An 18,203-nucleotide genomic window follows, 5' to 3' on the forward strand; every position below is an offset into this window, starting at 1 on the left:
CTTTTACTTGTAACAGAGTATTTCTACATTGCAGTATTGATACTTTTACTCGAGTAAAACATGTAAATACTTCTTCCATCACTGCTTGGACTCTGTTATAACAGCTCGTGGAGTCTGAGTCTTGAGGAATGTGGGTTTGTCCTGCAGTCCGTTACAACCCCCTTCTCTCTCTCTCTCTCTATCTCTCTCCCTCTCTCTCTCTCTCCTCTGTGTCCCCTCCCCTCTCCCCAATCAGACAATTCCCTAACTTTTCTCTTTTTCTCACAAGGCTGCAGCAGTTCAATATTCAGTTCTAGGGCACATATTATCCTGTCTCAAATTCCTACTCTGTGCTCCTCGACGCCAAGGCACTCCAATTGTTGCAAGGTATTTATTGTGCATTGTTGATCATATGACAACATTTACCCATTGCCATCATCATAGTCATTGTTTTGGAATCTGCTGTTTCATGGAAGTGTATTGATGGATTTAAGGGGGGGTCAAATAATTTAACCTGATTGACTTGTAGCAGGATAGGAAAAAAAGTTATTTCAGTTTTTTTTTCTTCTCTCAAAACGGGAAATTAGTGCCTGTAACGACCGTTACATCTGCTGTCTTACCGGCTTTTTGCTAGATCTAAACAAAAAGATGTAGGCCAGTCACGTTTCATAGTTCGGTTGGTTGTTTTGTTTGATTTCATTGATTTGAACGTCTCTTTCTTTGGCACGTAAAATGGAACAAAACACGTCTTTAACTTAATTTCCCTCTTGGTTTCTTGATGCGGTCCAAACTTGTGTTTTAGTGAGCTGATGTTGCAGTTTTCCATTCATAAAGTTGCGGTGGCTTGTTGCTGTTCACTGCAGCATTAGGAGAAATGGGGAAATACCATATGCAACAAGTTGTTTCCATAGTCATTTGAGACCATGCAGCTTAATTGTGGCATTGCATTGGGAATGTAAATGTAAATGATTGCTGTAAAGTAGTGGTTCCCAAATAGTGGGTCGGGACCCATGTGTGGGTCGTGGGTCCATTTTTATGGGTCGTGAGTAAAAATCCCCTTTATTTATTTTTTCATTTCCTACATTTAAAACTTTTTTTCCCATGAATTTAAAATGTCATAAATGCCCCAAATCAAAGACATTCTATAAATTCGAAAACAAAATGTTTAAGAAGTATTGAAAATAGCCGATCTACGAGGTGCCAGGCCTTGCGAGCTTGTAGATCTGCTATTTTCACTAGTTTGGGTCAGGGGGAGACATTACATTTCTCTTTTGGGTCTTGAGCTAAAAAGTTTGGGAACCACTGCTGTAAAGTAATTTGGTGTTAAGCACTGTGTGCGTCTATCGTAATCCAATACAGTTATTCATTATGCCCATTCCGGATGTGACTTTATATGGTCTGGTAGTTTGACATGGTGTAAATGCTGCACGGCTGCTATAGGTAATTGATCAGGCATTTCTTTTGTTCAGGCTCGTGCATTGATCCCGCCCCCACTCGCTTCTCTTGGTGGAAAAAGTACCCATTTTTTACTTAAGTAAAAAGTATCAATACTGCGATGTAGAAATACTCTGTTAAAAGTAAACGGCCGGAATTCAACATTTACTTGAGTAAAAGTACAAAAGTATTGGTATCAAAATGTACTTAAAGTACCTGAAGTAGAAAGTACTAATGTCCCATATCACAAGTTTTCAAATGTGTAAATTATATTAAAAAGTAACTAGTAACTAATACAGTTTTAAAATAATTGTAGTGGAGTAAAGTACAATATTTGCCTCTGAGATGTAGTGGAGTAGAAGTAAAAGTATATATACTCCAGTTAAGTAAAAAATACCTAAAAAAGTACAGCACTTGAGAAAATGTACTTAGTTACTTTACACCACTAATCTTAACTTTGGAGAAAAAAACGTATGGCAACCATTCTCCCCCCATTGAAAAATGGACGTAGTTCTATTCGGGTCATGAAAAGTCAAACGAAGTCAATATTTCTCTTGCAGATTTGTATTTTGACCTACATTTATGAATACAGAGCCCCCTTCCCTCTGCGCGTGCATGTGTTAATGGTCATCACCAGTGTTGCCAGGTTTTGAGAGAGAAACAAGCAATCAGGTCTATGAAAACAAGCCCAAAAGAAGCAAGCCCTATTTGCAAACACGTTGCGATATGTTGTGAACTTGTAGATCTGCTATTTTCAAAAAAATCTTGGAAACAATTTGACATTTTAACAACACAAATCTTGTATGGGGGTCTCTGGCATAAAATGCTTTCAGAAGGGGGTCCGCAGACAAACACATATTCATTTGGGGGTTCTTGATTTGAAAATGTTTGAGAACCATTGGTTCAAACAACATTAGTTAACAAGCCCAAATAAGCATCAACTACACTTTAGAAACAAGCCCAAAAAACGCAATCCGCAACTACCAAGATTTTCAAGCAACTTTACAGAAAAATAAGCCCAAAGTCGCTTATAAGAAGCGGATATGGCAACACTGGTCATCACAGTGTATGTGTGTGCACGTGCGTGAGAGAGAGAGTGCAAGAGAAAAAGAGAGGGAACTGTAGTCATGTATCTCTCATCCTCCATTAAAATGAAACTTGAGTCAGTGGGATGCGGGGCCATATATCTTTTCTCTCTTCCGAAGCCACCGGTCTGCTTCTAGCCCAGAGATAATATGGTTGGTCCCATCTTTCTTCCTGGCTGGAAGGAGGATGGCTGGAGGCTGTCTCAACTGAGGTTGTATATCACTGGGGGCCCATACTTCAGTCTTAAAGCTGGCCTATATATGCAGAGAAGAGAAAATAAACCCCATGGCTGGCTGTCCAGTTGGACTTTTTGGCTAGTTTTCAGTTTAATATGTCTTAATGCAGTGAGGCCAAGCATGTAAAGCCATCCTTGTAGTTTTAGTAGGCTAATGAGAAATTAATTTGATTTAGAAATGCAGACTTTCGCAAAAAGAATGTGAATAATTAATTTGGGGTTTCTAATGGATGATCCTTTTTTAATACAAAATGGGAATTCCAGAGAAAGTCATAAATTAAGAAGATGGAGAAGGAAATCCAGAGATAGGCTAATAATTAGGTTAATTTATGGCCCTCTTTCATTCCACTTATTCCTTCCATTTCTGTCCTCCAACTGTTCTCTCTCTAACTCCCTCTAGGAACAATTGGCAAGTTAAAGGAAAAGTGTAGGCCTAGGCCTACCTTTTGAAGACCATTATCTAAGCTTTAACATGGACAGTACATCTGTAGGCCAAAAACAATCCTGCTGGCCTTTGATTGTTTAGGAATGTAATGGGTATGAAGTAAAATCCTCCATGTTCATTTAACTCTAAGAGGGTACAAATGTGTACACTCTCTGAGTTAGAAATCGATTAATGAACACTGAGGATTTTTAATGTGTAATGATTATTTATAGCCGTTATGCGCTGCTTTGTACAAATGTTATCTTAGCTGTTAAATCTTAAATATTCGCACAAATTGGCATGCCACTAAAGAGAAAGCATGAATACAGAAAGGAAGTCCATCCAACATCAACATTTCTCCCAAGCGTGGCTACATCAGATTTACAGGTTCAGACAGACATTCATGGTACTTATATACTGACCCATGTCCATGTTAGAAAATGGTGTTTTGTAGTTTGGCAGTCACATAAAGTCAGTGTGCAGCTTATCCCTCTGTGATCTGTTATCTGTATTGGGAAGATAAAGTTCTTATGAGCCTGCTTATATTTCAGTGTGATCAAAAGGGAGCTATTGTGGAGCTTCCTCAGTTGGTCTTATTGGTCTGTGTATTCATCCCAGTTATCCTCAAAGACATAATTATGTTGTCTTCAAGACAACAAAAACTTTTTAATTTTAAGGAGTACTTCCACTGTATAAGAGCGCTACATTTTAATATTTATTTTTGGGGGCATGTTTTCCATTACATTAAAAAAAAATGTTATTATTGGGTCATAAATTCACAGAAAAGATGAAGTTTGAATACAAACACAATACCAGTGGAGGATCACTACCCACAACATCTGTTACTAAATTCTCTCATCTTCTTTCTTTTCCTGTCCAGCCCCAACTCTGGAGTGCACACCAGGACTTGGTGTGGATCCAGTTCTTGATCCTCAAGTCTGTGTGCAGTGCCACTCCAGCCTGAGTCTATACCGTGAACACTGACAGTGCATCAGTGTTGTCCAGGGATAAACACAGTCAAGACCGACTAATGGGATCAGTGAAGCTGGCCCAGGTGCTTCTGGGATGGGTAGCGTGGGGTTTCACGGCAGTCTGCGTGGTGGGTGCTCAGACCGGGGACGGACCATACCAAGCTAGCCGCTTCACCGGTGTCGTGGACCAGCGAGAGGCGCAGAGAGTTCGACGCAGGAACTCTGGAGGACAGGAGACATTGAGAGGGTAAGAATGAGTGTGTGTGTGTGTCCATCTGTTTTGGCTGAAGATGGGCATCAAAACAAGTCCTAAATGTTGCACTAAAGGGGAAGATGATCACATGCATATACCTAGTAAAATAGAGTGTTAATTTCAACCTGGAGTGTAACAAGCAATGGACCTGTAAGAGCCCATTTCCAATGTATAGGAGGTGTCTTTTAATTTGATCCACAAATCACATCAACTGAGAGGGCACAGTTATGGTTTGAATGCATCTCAGTATCTTGAGAGAGTAGGTTTACAATATTAAATGGCTTTCCCCTCTCTGGTTTCTTGGCAAGTCTCTTTCAACTGCTGTGCTTTTCTGGGCAAAGGCCAAGCTCGCCTTATACCAAATTATGCTGCTGAATACTGCCACATTGTCTTCTCAAAAACAGCACATGTTCGAAGTTAACAGGCTGCTTGCCACACACTGCAAAGTCCCACTGCATTTACAGCAAATTGACATTTTCATGGGAAAGGGAGGAAAAAAGCCCTCCGTCTATACATCTAATGAGGGCACGATGAGAGAAAAGCGTGACTCAAATTCCCTTGAGTGTATTAGTTTGAGAAAGTAGTTCAGGACTGCCGTGGGGGAAAACCTTTGGCCCCTGCACCGTTTTTAAAATGAAGAAACTGATGAGTAAAATGGTGTGCGTGAGAGCTCATATGTGTGTTTGTTTGGTTATGTACTGTACTGTACTGTATGTATGTATGTAGTATATGCATGTGTATTTGATTTTAACAGTGGTGTATAGTGTCCAGTGGAATTGATTATAGCAACGTCAACATACCAACTCCCACCCTCCACTCGTCTCTCCATCCCCCTCTCTACCGTCTCTCTTTATCACCACAGATAGTGTGTTCTTCTCCCCAAGGTGACTGGGTGTGGCATGTAGCCTATGACACTGGGCGCAAATTGCTTTTTACTGTATATTTCCCTCATTTTGGAAAACACAAAGAATGTTTTGTCGGGGGCCCATTTAGAGTGTCGGCATCAGTTATTCCAATCAGTCTCTCATCTGTCACCGCTTATGACTCCCCAGTGCCAAACCACAGGAAATGAGGTAGTCGTATCGCCCAAGAGTGGTGTGACAAGGGCCGTTTGTTTCACTGCTGTAGGTGACAAAGCAAAAGAAAGCATGGCAGTCGAAAGAGAGTGAACAAGAGAGAAAAGGGCGAGCGTTCGACATAGGGCCATTGGTTGCAAAGACGAAATGAGAGAAATAGCTGAACCTCCATGGAGAAATGAAATAGTATTCAATTGCTGTTCAGTAATGGTGGAGGGTCAAGGTCACTGTTCTGCCATGGATGTTTTCTCTAAAAACATGTTCATTGATGATTCCCGCTGTGTAATATAAACAGCCTTGTCTGTCTTGTCACTCAGCTTGATTCATATGGCAGGCATTGCTGCACTCTGCATAAATATATAAAATGACACTTGCTCTCTCTCTGGTACTCGAGCCAGACATTCCTTAAAAGTGACATTTTGTTCTGAAGCCAGAGCAGGCCCACCTTGGAGATAAATTGTAGGCATATGCCATGTCCAATCTCGTGTACCCAGTGCATCGCCCTGTTCACGTGCCCACATGTCCAGCTCAAAACATCAGAGGTGCACTCTCACTGTGGTTCACTGCATCTGTTGGTTCAAAAGCATTGAGTGGCAGCAAAATGGAATTAAGTGAATGACCTAAATGCACAATAATTCACATTCACAACCCCCCAGATAGACAGTGAGTGGCCAGGGGGAGAGACAGGGAGCCAGCGAAACTTGCACAATCTCATATTGTTCCCATCAAACTGTGCATGGCTTTCATGGGAACAAAACACAAAAGCCTGTGGACTTTTTCCATTACATTAAGTTCTGGAAGCCGTATGGTGTAGGAATTAAACGATCATGCAATGTTTTGTCTTTAGTTAACAACTTTAGATAGAATACCACAATATGAGCGGAAATAACTTATTGGATTAAAGATTCTGACACTTAAATTTGGGTCACGTATAGGAGATGAAACTCTGTCAGCCGGCAGAGTTCAAGCTCAAGTATTGGTACACATTGAACTACCTTTTATTGTATTTTGTACCGTTCACATCTGAATCACCCCAACACGTAAAAGGTGCAGTAAGTTTTGCTCAATTGGACTAAATGTTTTAGTTGCAGTTTAAAAAGGTAGGCTACACATGTAGTGACCAATTACAACTCTCAGTCTCACTTTAGACTCAGTCTCACACTTTTATTACAGTCATTACATCACATTTCTTTACCGAATGCATGTTTTTTTTAATGTTAAATACAATGTTGTGATTCCCCTGCAGCACTGGCAAGTAACCCTATGGGTTCACAAACCCCTGGTTGAGAACCCCTGAGTTTGTTCAGTAACGGGGGTCTCCCCATCTCTCCATCTCTTTATTAAACAGAAAATAAATGTTCAGATCAGGATACCAATTTCACCCAATCAAAACTCATACAGGATACAGGATAAGTGAAATTGGAAGTGATGAAACAAATAAATGAGCAGACACAATTGGAACTGGAACACAAGCTGATGAATGAAAAGTTATTTTCTGTTCACTAAAGAGCTGGAGAGACGGGGAGACCCCCCTCTTAAAAAAAAGAAAGAAACACTCTACAGCAATGATTACTATCGGAATAATAGAGCTTTAACTTTTTAACAAAAGACCTTTTGTTTTAACCAGAGACTAATCCCAGCTGACCAGAGCAAACAATCCAAATTTGATGAATTTGTTTCCAATTATAATTTGACCCGGGTTAGCGAGGATCAATTGTAGTTCTTCAGAACTCGGGTGAAGTGAGTCATCTCCTCACACGCGTGTTTCATCTAACCACATCTGGAAGGAAGCAGTGGGGTAATCAGACCACAAGTTTGTGATGAGTAACACTGCTAAAACCCTCAAACATGCGTTGGCTGTTTGATAAGACCTTTCTTAGTGAGGGCCTGTGGTTTCTTAAGGGTCTCTTTTTAACTCGAGATCCTGAGTTTTACTTCAACTCTTTTAGCTTAAAACTTACAGTACAATGCAGCAGCCGCAGACGTATGCCTGTGTCCCGGTGCTCTCATCATGGAGTTTCACCAATCTCAGTGGACCATCGCTAACACAGTATGGGTTTCGCAGATTCTCTGTGTGGGAGATGGAGAGACGTTGGTTTAATGATGGTCATTATGTTGGCCTTGAGCTGGGGAACTGTGTTTATTTGCTGGCTGGAGCTCCACATCCCCTGGTCTGTCTCTGGTAGCAATGGGTCTGATGCTGACTGACTCTGATTTATTGGCTCCCAAAGCACACTGTATCCTGGCCTTGGTCCACTTTCGGATTGGAATCTGATCAGACCTGAAGATGGCTCGCTAACATGTTGGTTGGCTAGCTGGATGACTGGCTGGCCTTTCGGCTGGCACTTTGTTTGTCTGTCTCACTGGCTGTCTGGCTAGACTGACTGGCACTTTGTTTGGCTCGCTGGCTGGCTCGATGGATGACTGAGTGCCTGGCTGGTTAAGCTTCATGGCTGGCTGACTGACTGGTTGGCTGGATGTATTGGAGTTTAACTGGTTGTTTGACTGTCTGGTTGGCACACAAAAAAGAAAGCCACAAAAGATGCAGTTCTCTTGTGTTTTGTGCGCACATGCCATAGCCACTCCAGGGAGTCAAAACATTTTTAGCCTAATAAGTTCTCCTGTATGCGAGAGCTTTTTACAACCAGATCTGCTGCGTTCAACCTTCTTATTAGGAGAGCTTATCTTGGCCCAGCTCTGCTCAGGAGAGATGCCTTGGCTACGGCTGGCTATTTTGGCAGACAGTCAACCTTAAAGCAGAGAATTGCATACAGCCTCTCAAGTGGCATCCAGGATAATGTCAATACCACCCCATGGGCCTAGAAGCAGTCCTTCGCTCACCATCCCTTGAGAGGTTGCCGTGGTATATTATGGCTAAGTTAAAAGAGAATAGAAGAATTCCCCTGTCTAGGATGTCACAGTGAGAGAACCTCTTTTACTACATGCACAGTGTTTATTTAACTCTGAGAGTCTACAAATGTAACCAAATTGACACAAAAGGGTCCATTTGGTTAAATTTGAACACTTACAGTTACAAATTGATAATTGAACACAGAGGATTTAACTGTGTGTCTGTGAGTATTTTGACGACTAGAAAAAATTATCCCTTACTAAAGGTTTTAATTTAGATGAAGGCACATGGATGTGTGAAAGTTTACAAGTTCCCCTTTATACAGGAAATGCATCATTTTTATTTGTCTGTTGTTTTTCCATATGTTCAGACTTAAAGCTTCAGCAGGATTAGTCGTAAAGACAGGAATATTTGGGATTGCTCATTGGCATGTGGTCTATAAATAATGTGGTTAATGTCAGAGTCGATGACAAGATTTAGCCATTTGACCAGCCTCATATGATGACGTTACGCCCAAACAGGCTTAGTTGGGTTTGATTTACTATAATTTCTGTGAAAGTCTGCACATCATTACAGATCACAAACAACATTATGTTGGTCATAAAAAAGGATTTATTTTTATGGAACGCAGGAAAACAAAGTCAAATATTTCCTCTGAGGCTTATAAAATACTCCCAGGCTACTTCTGGACTGTGATATAACTACATTTATAGAACTGGAACCATATCTTCATCTCTCACTTTCTCCCTCTGTCTGTCTGTCTGTCTGTCTGTAAAGTAATTCTGTGTGTGTGTGTGTGTGTGTGTGTGTGTGTGTGTGTGTGTGTGTGTGTGTGTGTGTGTGTGTGTGTGTGTGTGTGTGTGTGTGTGTGTGTGTGTGTGTGTGTGTGTGTGTGTGTGTGTGTGTGTGTGTGTGTGTGTGTGTGTGTGTGTGTGCGTGCGTGCGTGCGTGCGTGCGTGCGTGCGTGCGTGCGTGCGTGCGTGCGTGCGTGCGTGCGTGCGTGCGTGCGTGCGTGCGTGCGTGCGTGCGTGCGTGCGTGCGTGCGTGCGTGCGTGCGTGCGTGCGTGCGTCTGCTTTGTATGAACAATTTCATTGCCAAGTCTGTTGCTCTCTGCTCATTCTTTTCTACACTTCTTTATATCACCAACTCTAGCTATATCTCCTTTCATTTCTCATGTTCTGTTCTTGCTGACATTGCTCTGCTAAGCTTGACGCCACCTCAGATAGAACACCAGGTCCAGGCACTGCTAAGGGCAGCAATACACAACCGTCTTTCAGAAGGGGTCAAATGCCATGCAGAACACCTCTGACCTATGACCAGTACCCTGACACACACACACACACACACACACACACACACACACGTTCTTCCACCTGGTCTGTGTCATCGTAGAAAAAGCCTGTATAGTCGTTTTCCAAGCCTGTAACGTCCTTCCTTGTAGCTCAGTGGGGGCCTGCTTCTCTGAACTGCCGTAAACTTTGACCCCTCTGGAATCCCACTTGTGAAGTTGACCCTCCGGCCACTGCCTTTTTAGAACTGTTGAGTTTGCACTTTCCATCACAAAATCCCTGGTCCATTTCTTTACACTTTCAGAGTTACATTCACAGTACGGATTTTACTGTGCCCAAGATTTGGCTTCATAGCCTCTTATAGAGCCTTCCTCTTCGTGTTGTGAGAGGATATTAAAAGGCTTGGGAGGAAAAATGTGAAAGTAGGAAAGCTTTTGAGAAAAGCTGAACAGAGTAAGAGAGCTGAAGCAGTGAGACCCACACTACCAAGTCATTTGGTTGTAAAACGTCAGAAAACACGAGTTCCTGAAGGTATATCCTTGTTGTTTACGGCTCTTTTCATTTTGCAGTGCTTTTTTTACCTTTTTGTTAAGAAAAGGCTCCACAAATATAGTCATTTGACCCCACCCCCCACACGCCCACATGCCCAAATTGTCCCTTTGCCTTTGTTTGTAAAACTCCCTCCCTACCGCCCGCCTACTGTAGCTGGGTTCACACTAAAATGGCCATTTGTCGTTTGGTCTTTCCTGGATGAGGTGGCAGCCGCGTTCCTTTTATTGCTATTAATGACCGCTAATGAGCGCACCACGGGCTGGGGGACGACTTCAAAGGCCGCGACCCGGTCACAGAAAAGTTAATCTCCTTTAGATTGAGCCCCGAAACCAGCAGGAGATTTCAATATTGAGGAAAACCCCTGGGGCTTAAGCTTTCTCGTTTGTGTCTGTCTTTCGTTCTCTTTTACTTTGTCTCTCACTCTCTCTCTCTCTCTCCCTTCCCCACCTTCATCTGATAGGAGACCAGGCTGTGACCTAGAGTGTGTTTCCCAAACTGTGGGTCAGGACCCATTTTTGGGCTGTGGACCCGTTTTTATGGGTCGCGAGTAAATATCCCTTTATTTTTTTGTTTACTACATTGTGTTTTTAATTATTAGATATCAAAAGATTTTTTTTAAAAGTAAAAGAAAAAAAAATAAAACAAAATCATAAAGAAAAACAAATTCAAGCATTTTTCTAAATAATTTCATAACTTTAAAAACAAATCCTAAGAAATTCCATTAAAAAAGAAATAAAGAAGAAGTAGTGAAAATAGCCGATCTCAGAGAGAGTCTCGGGGTAAAACGTTTTGGAACCACTGACCTAGAGAGGAAAGAGGAAGGACAATCCTATGGAGACAGAGCGAAACAACAGAGAGAGAGGGAGCGGTGGAGAGAGAGAGAGAGAGAGAGAGAGAGTCAGAGCGTGCGAGGGGTAAGAGAGAGAGAAAAGCAGGAGAGAGAGAAAAGAGAAAGGATAACAAACCAGAGCACCTCTGGGTCAAACCCCCTAATCCCTCACTTATTGACGTCCCCTGGGTCTTGAATAGTGGAAAATCTTCCGCCGCTATTGGAGAGATAGATCACAGAGTGGGCTGGTTTCACCCCCCATTAAGTACAGGAATGCTGATCTCTCGCTCTCTTTTTTTCGATCCCCTCCACCTCCTCGGGCCTTTCAGGACTCGACTGTATGCACCCCCCCCCCCCCCTTCCACCCTCCCTCTCCTCTGGCCTCTCATTGCTTATGTCGCTCTCTTCTCCGTTTCCATATCTGTTGCTCTGTTTTCCGCTCCCCTCCTCCTCCTCCTCTTCCTCCTCCTCAATGCCCCCCCCCCTCCTCCTTCCTCCTCTCCTCAACATAAACTTGTTTTCCTTTCCCTCCCACCGATCCCCTGCTCCTTTCCCACCATGCTGTGCTCTCTCCTCCTGACCGCCATTCCTCTCTCTCACACACCGGCTTCGCACCCTCTCTCTAAAATCAACTGTCACATTTCAGATCTTTACCAATTTCTCCCAAAAGAACATCTCGATGCTCGCTGTAGGCTAATTCGTGCTTAGCTGAACGACTGTGTTGCGCCGAGGAAAATGCCATAGCTTTACCCGGTGAAAAGTCGCGCCGACAAAGTCTTTTCGACAAAGTACTTTGATGAAGCACTCAAACACACGATGAACCCTAGCGTGTCCCTATTCTGGCCATTATCGATGTTGAGGTATTTGGTCAAAATATTGTGATATTTGACTTTGACTTGTCCATATTGCCCAGTCCTAGTTTCTACATCTCTCTCTCTCTCTCTCTGGCTCTCGTTGTCTCTGTGTGTGCCATCTGGTTATGTGGTTGGAGGTGTGGCCATCAGAGATCCAGACCCCAGCTGTCAACCTCCCCGGTGACCGCCTGGAGTAACCACGGTTACAGTCTGGTGTGGAGGACAGGGAGGTTATCTTGTTTCACACAGGAGGAGCTGGAGAATGTCATGCCATCTAACTCTCATTTTCCCACTTTAGCTCAGCCAGTCTGCTCTCCTGCACTAGACTATCCAATTATGGTCTTGCACGTTTCTTTTGAAACTCAAACCCCTAATGCAGCTTATTGTTGAATTGCTGTTGAATAGTGAGTTGTCTTGAAGCCTAATGTGTCACTTTGTTTTCCCTGAGGGGAACAAATGTTGACAAACCTGTAGCATAGCATTTGAGAAGAAACACCAGTGTAAAACATTCTGAAGAAATATATGAAAAATATTCAACAAAATAAAAAATAACCATCTTGAGAAACAACAAACATCTGAATTCCTCTGCTAAAGCAAAACAAAATAACAACAACAAAAAACCTGGGTAGAATTGGCCTAAAGCTGGTTAGCCCAGACTAAAATAATGTCCCAGGGGACAGGGATAGTTTAACCCAAAGGAATTTCATTCGAATTGTTAATGACTTCTCCATGAGCATCTGGACCAAACTTTATCCCTTGGTACCAAACTGTGGTCCTTAAGTCTTTAGTCACGCTGTCATAAAATACAAACAGCCAACCGCTGACACAGGCAACCATAGATACACCCGTCATTATATGCTTTGAAAGGTCACTGAGAATGTCATGTTGTACGACCGCTAAGTTGGAAGAGAATGGACTCCCATCAGCTTGTTAGAGGACTTTATACAGTGTCCTGAGTGTTTCATGCAAATTAATACACGTTCACTTGTTCCCATACATGGATTTCATATCATTGGATTGCTGTATGTGTGTGAGCTTCACCGCAACTCTATACTTAGTGCGGAGTGATGCTTAAGTGTATAATCATTTCAACGAAATGGTTGAAGGTTAGTAGGGCTCTTCCAGCTTGCTTGTTAACCAGCAGCAGACGTGTGTGTGTGTGTGTGTGTGTGTGTGTGTGTGTGTGTGTGTGTGTGTGTGTGTGTGTGTGTGTGTGTGTGTGTGTGTGTGTGCGCACACGTGCGTGTGCGTGTGCGCACACGTGCGTGTGCGTGTGCGTGTGCGTGTGTGTGTGTGTGCGTGTGTGTGTGTGTTGAGTAGAGCCAGTCTCTAGATGTGGTTTAGCCATTTCCTCAAAGGGAAAGCTTGTGGCTAACCTGTCAGGCCAATCAAGAGCTCCTAATGCTGTGATGACTCTTACATCTGTCAGGGAGGGTCAGAAGTCACTGAGGACTCTCGCCCAATCACTGTTTGACTCGACTGTGGAGTGGTCAGCGATGGGGGGGTTATAAAAACAGGACAGGCAGACGTGAGTTTCTTTGGGGGGGTGAAGGACTCTGCCTTGGGAAGTTTAGATTCGGTCATAACTGAAAACAAACAGAAAACAACTCTCCTCTCCCCTCATTCAAAACACCTCCATCCATCATCTAAGGGGGCCTTAGCACATCCACCTCAGTTCTATTTACACTGAAAACACAGGGCACGCAGGTCCTGGAGTACTCAGAAAATAACTCATAGCTGTGTGTATTTGTTAAGGGTTTTGGCTAAATGGTTTTTCGGGAGGTCTGTGCGAGTACTAAGTTTGTTTGTTCTGTCTTCCTGACTCTGGCAGGCCCAATGTGTGTGGCTCTCGCTTCCACTCTTATTGCTGCCCTGGCTGGAAGACTCTGCCTGGAGGGAATCAATGTATCGTTCGTAAGTATCTCCATCCTCTCGTATCATATACAGTACATAAAATAACAATAACAAAGCGATGTGGGAAACAGTTTTCTCCTGTGACCCAGAATATGAAGATGTAAGAAGGTAACCAGAGAGAACTACTAGTATTAACCCAATAAGACCTGAGGCCAATGCTACAAATGCCTTCTAAATCAGTAGTTCTCACACTTTCAAGATCTTTCAAAAATATTCAGAAATAGCAGATGTACAAGCTTGCAGCGCGGCACAAAGTGACGCACGGTGAGCTTGTATGTCTGCTATTTTTGAATAGCCAACTCTAATATCTGAAATGACAGATGCTTTCCCGGTTTCAATGGGTTAACATGAATAAATCCCTTCTTTGCCTTGACTGTCAATATAACCTGTCCTCTCCTCTCCTCCCTCTCCAGCTATCTGTAGGAACTCATGTGGTGAAGGCTTTTGTTCCCGACCCAACATGTGTACCTGTTCCAATGGTCAGCTCTCTCCCAGCTGTGGGGCCGGAGCAGGAGGTCAGTATTTATTGTCAAACAACAATCCAATATACTGTATTGTACAAATGATTAGATTGGATAAAGCTAAAGTCTTCTTTATTTTCCCCGTCTTATTCATGGGCATTTAGCCATGTTACAGTAGCAATGTCTCAATCAATCTTAGATCAATACAAAATGTTACATTGAAAAAACGGAAAAGCATCATTATGCCATTAACAATTTGACCAGTTCTGAAAAATATGTTGTGAAGTAGAATGGGAATCAATGAAATCCATAACAGACATGTTGTCGACTGTAACTGCAGATTACGCGCAATTGTGCCCCAAAACAACTAAGAAAAAGAATGGAAGAAGGGAACATTATTTAGAACAAATCGCTAGGTCATATTCCAGCCTCAATGCCGCTCAGTCCTTTCTCATATGGTCCATTATAAAGCATTATTGAGAGGCCTGGATGTGTTCTGTAGCCGGCAGGTCACAGGGTTTGCCAGGATTAAGGCAATGGGTCTGGCTGCGAGAGGGTCAATCCTCAGGGCCTAGTTACACTCCACTCAGGATGTGGTCTGGTGTGTGCAGCGGAGTCCAGAACGGAGAGTTTTACTGCGCACAGGGAGAGTGTGAGATCACATGTTGTCGTATGATTAGTAGTGGGTATGCAGGGTTATGAGTAAGAAGTTCATACGCTACACGGCGTGCAGAGAACATTGTAGTAAAGCACCACTTTGGGAGTGTGGAAGGTCTGTCTGGAGGTGTGTATTAAGTAGCGTGTGATGTGTTCGGCTGCACTGCTTTAATAGGCCAGAGACGTATCATCAGTCACGCCTGCCCCTGCCAGACCCCCACGCTCACACTCCATGTTAAGCCTCCACATGTACAGTACTACGCATGTGTGCACACACACATACTGTACACTCCATGTCTATCAGTTGTCCGGTCTGACCCTGAGGTGTAAAACAGGATTTGGTTCACTCAACAGTTAGGATTCTCGAGGGGGGGGGGGGGGGGGGGTTCACAAGCAGACTGCAAAATGCATAGACTCTCGACTACATTTACAGCACATGGCCAGATAGAGACAGAGCTCCACCAGCACCAGTCTTTGAGAAAGGGCTATGAAGTAATGCTCCTTAGGGCGATTGAGAGAGAAGGAAAGAAAGAAAGAAAGAAAGAATGAAAGTAAGAAAGGGAGAAAGGAAGATATACTATAGGAAAGACGATGATGATTAAACAGAGCTTCTTAGAGCTGCAGCTAACTTATTGCCACACTGTTTGTGTCAGCTCTCCTCTGCAGGGACTTACGGTAAGTCTTTCCAGTGAACAGACCGCCCTCTCCCAGAGTTAGCTCTAATTCCCCCTTTGTATTGTTGTGTTTGTTTGTTTCTTCTTTCTTCTGGTCACTGACAACTTGTTGCTATAAACTGGCAGTGCATTTTAGCGATCTCTTAGAGTGGTTTATCGCCATGGGACTTCTGTCTTCTCTCACCGCTTTAATGACCGTCAAAGATCTTGCACGTCAATGGCCTCTGAGATAAACAGGCGATGTAGTTGGTATATTATGCCCAGTGAAAAGTAGAAGTGCGCCCACCTCCCAATCTTGAAACTGTATCAGGTTCATGGTTGTGATAAGTATCAAAACAAACGGAATACCACCACTCACAGATCAATATTACTTATTTTAATTCAGGGCAGCAATGAACGTACTTCAGCTAAAAGCTGATGATGTGACATTGATGTCACAAATGGACGACACAACTGCTGCATTTGTAGAATATCCTGCATTCAACTGAATCATTCAGTTCAGTTGGAAACAAATTGCAGCTTTTATGTACTGTAGACCCATTTGGAAACACTAATTTCCTTTTCCCTAATTACATAGCCTACTTTTGGCACCTTGGTCACTGGTCTGGACTATTGATAGCAGCTTTATGTCGCTCGTCTTGCCTGTGGAATTCAGAGGTTTGAGTAAATCAGATTGATGATTATGCTGTTTAGTGCATATAATCCACATTGTGGATGTTTGTGATTATTGTTTTGTATCCAAGCAGATGGTATTCGGTGTTTGTTTTGTTGACTGCTGTTGGAATCCGTGATCTTTGCCAATGAGCAAGACATGCACATGTGCCTGTTGATCAAGTGATGGAATGCTAGATATTCACACATTTCCCAGAAGAGAGAAAGTAAGCCATCATGAAACCAAAGTCATTCAATGACTGTACATGATGAGTCACATTGACTGTTACCTAATGACACATTACTTGCTTTCAGACAGTTTTCAGAAAGCTCTCAGGCTTCTCCACAAGTCACCTTCGTTATAGAGTAACTGACCGTTTAGAGCAGAGCAGCTGTCCTGGGGATCATATAGTAGGTTCATCTTTATAACCCCTTTTCCCATAACAGTAATTAACCAACAATTACCATGGACATTCCCTCCCACAAGCCCACAAACAGCTGTCCGCACTGACTGGCCTTCCATGGCTGTGTGAGGCACTGTTGAACCCTGGGAAACGGAGTTCAGAGAGGGGCCTCCTCTAATTAGAAGCCACACCGTTTGAACATAGTCCATGTAGACCTCAAAGTAATAATGTAATGCCCTGTTATGCTCGGTATGAGGTGTGTTTCTCATAAGAGAGGAAATTAGTCTAATTTGCGCTCGAAATTGATGATGCATGTGCGGCACAGAGTAGAAACTGAAAATAAGCTACAGGACTGTGAGTCACCTATAAAGTGGAAAAAGATTTTGCGTCTTGACCCTCAACCTACCTTGACAGCATCTCAGCATGCAGCCTTGTGTTTCACCACATTACACATCCATTCTGACGTGGTGGCTGACTTGTCAATGGTCTCAGGGGTGTGTGTAAATCAGGACGGAACACAGCTATAAAGCTTTCAGTGTTCCACCGACACGCACACACACACACACACACACACACACACACACACACACACACACACACACACACACACACAAGCTGGGGCTTCCTGTGTTTCCTACCCTCTCGTAAAAAACACCCAGATGTGAGCAGACAACTGACAACACCACACTACCAGAATACAGAGGTGCATTGTGGTCCGGTAAAGCTATACGCAACCCTTCTCTCAGGTCTGGAAGACTCAAATAGCATGCGTGCGTACACACACACACACACACACATGGACCCCCCTCTCTCTTCCTCTGCACGTGTAGCTTTCCAGGCACGGGTCATTGGTGCAAACCATCTCTCTCCACCTGGTGGGGGGCATAGGGGGTGAGGAGGGCGACAAGGTGGCGATGTTCGCCAGTGAGATCATCATTTCTTCCTGTCTCCAAATCTCCCCCGTTGACTCCCTCCTTCTCTCTCCTGTCCTCCTCCCCTCCTCCTGCCGCTCATTGGTGAAAGGGAGTGGGTCACATGACGTGGGCTGAATATCATTAAGCCCAGGGCTCTCCTGTCTCGCTTTCATTCCGCCGTTTCATTAATTTTCTCCTGCTTTCTGTCATCTCTGATTCTGTTTGTGATCACTTATTTTGTGTTCCAAATATAGCTTAGGCTATAATGTGGTACAGGTGTTGTCATTGACATATCTTTCTGTTTCGGTGGCCAGACAATGACTATAAAATCTCGACTATAAAAAGTGATTTGAGCGAGTGTAACAAACTGCTAGCTGGCTAGCCAAGGCTAACAGAAACTCCACTGGGTTAGAATCTCAAACAAATCACTTTTTATAGTTGTGCAGCCATGCATTCGACAGCAGCAACAGAAAGATATGTCAATGACAACACCTGCACCATGTTATACAGTATACTGTTAGGCCTATACTGGAGCACAAAAGTAATAATCACAGTCAGTGTCGGAGGCGACAGAATATTAGCTTCTTAATATTGCTGGCAATGGTGAGGCAAATTTACCCCAAAAAATCTATAACCTACTAATACTAATATCTATACCCTATTAAGACGCAACAGATGTCCTGGTATGTCGGCC

General features: G+C 43.2%; 1 protein-coding gene across 1 annotated transcript in view; it reads left to right on the top strand.

Moving 5' to 3' along the window:
- Nucleotides 1-264: 264 nt before the first annotated feature.
- Nucleotides 265-18,203, top strand: part of fbn2b (fibrillin 2b) — a 91,216-nt gene continuing 73,277 nt past the window's right edge. Inside the window, exons 1-4 of the mRNA XM_084066542.1 lie at nucleotides 265-366; nucleotides 4,039-4,376; nucleotides 13,666-13,748; nucleotides 14,162-14,263. Coding sequence (XP_083922668.1) covers nucleotides 4,189-4,376; nucleotides 13,666-13,748; nucleotides 14,162-14,263 — 373 coding nt within the window. The 5' untranslated portion in view covers nucleotides 265-366; nucleotides 4,039-4,188. The remainder of the gene's footprint in view (nucleotides 367-4,038; nucleotides 4,377-13,665; nucleotides 13,749-14,161; nucleotides 14,264-18,203) is intronic.

Source organism: Gymnoscopelus microlampas, assembly GCF_963454915.1.
Source record: "Gymnoscopelus microlampas genome assembly, chromosome: 9".
Lineage (NCBI taxonomy): Eukaryota > Metazoa > Chordata > Actinopteri > Myctophiformes > Myctophidae > Gymnoscopelus > Gymnoscopelus microlampas.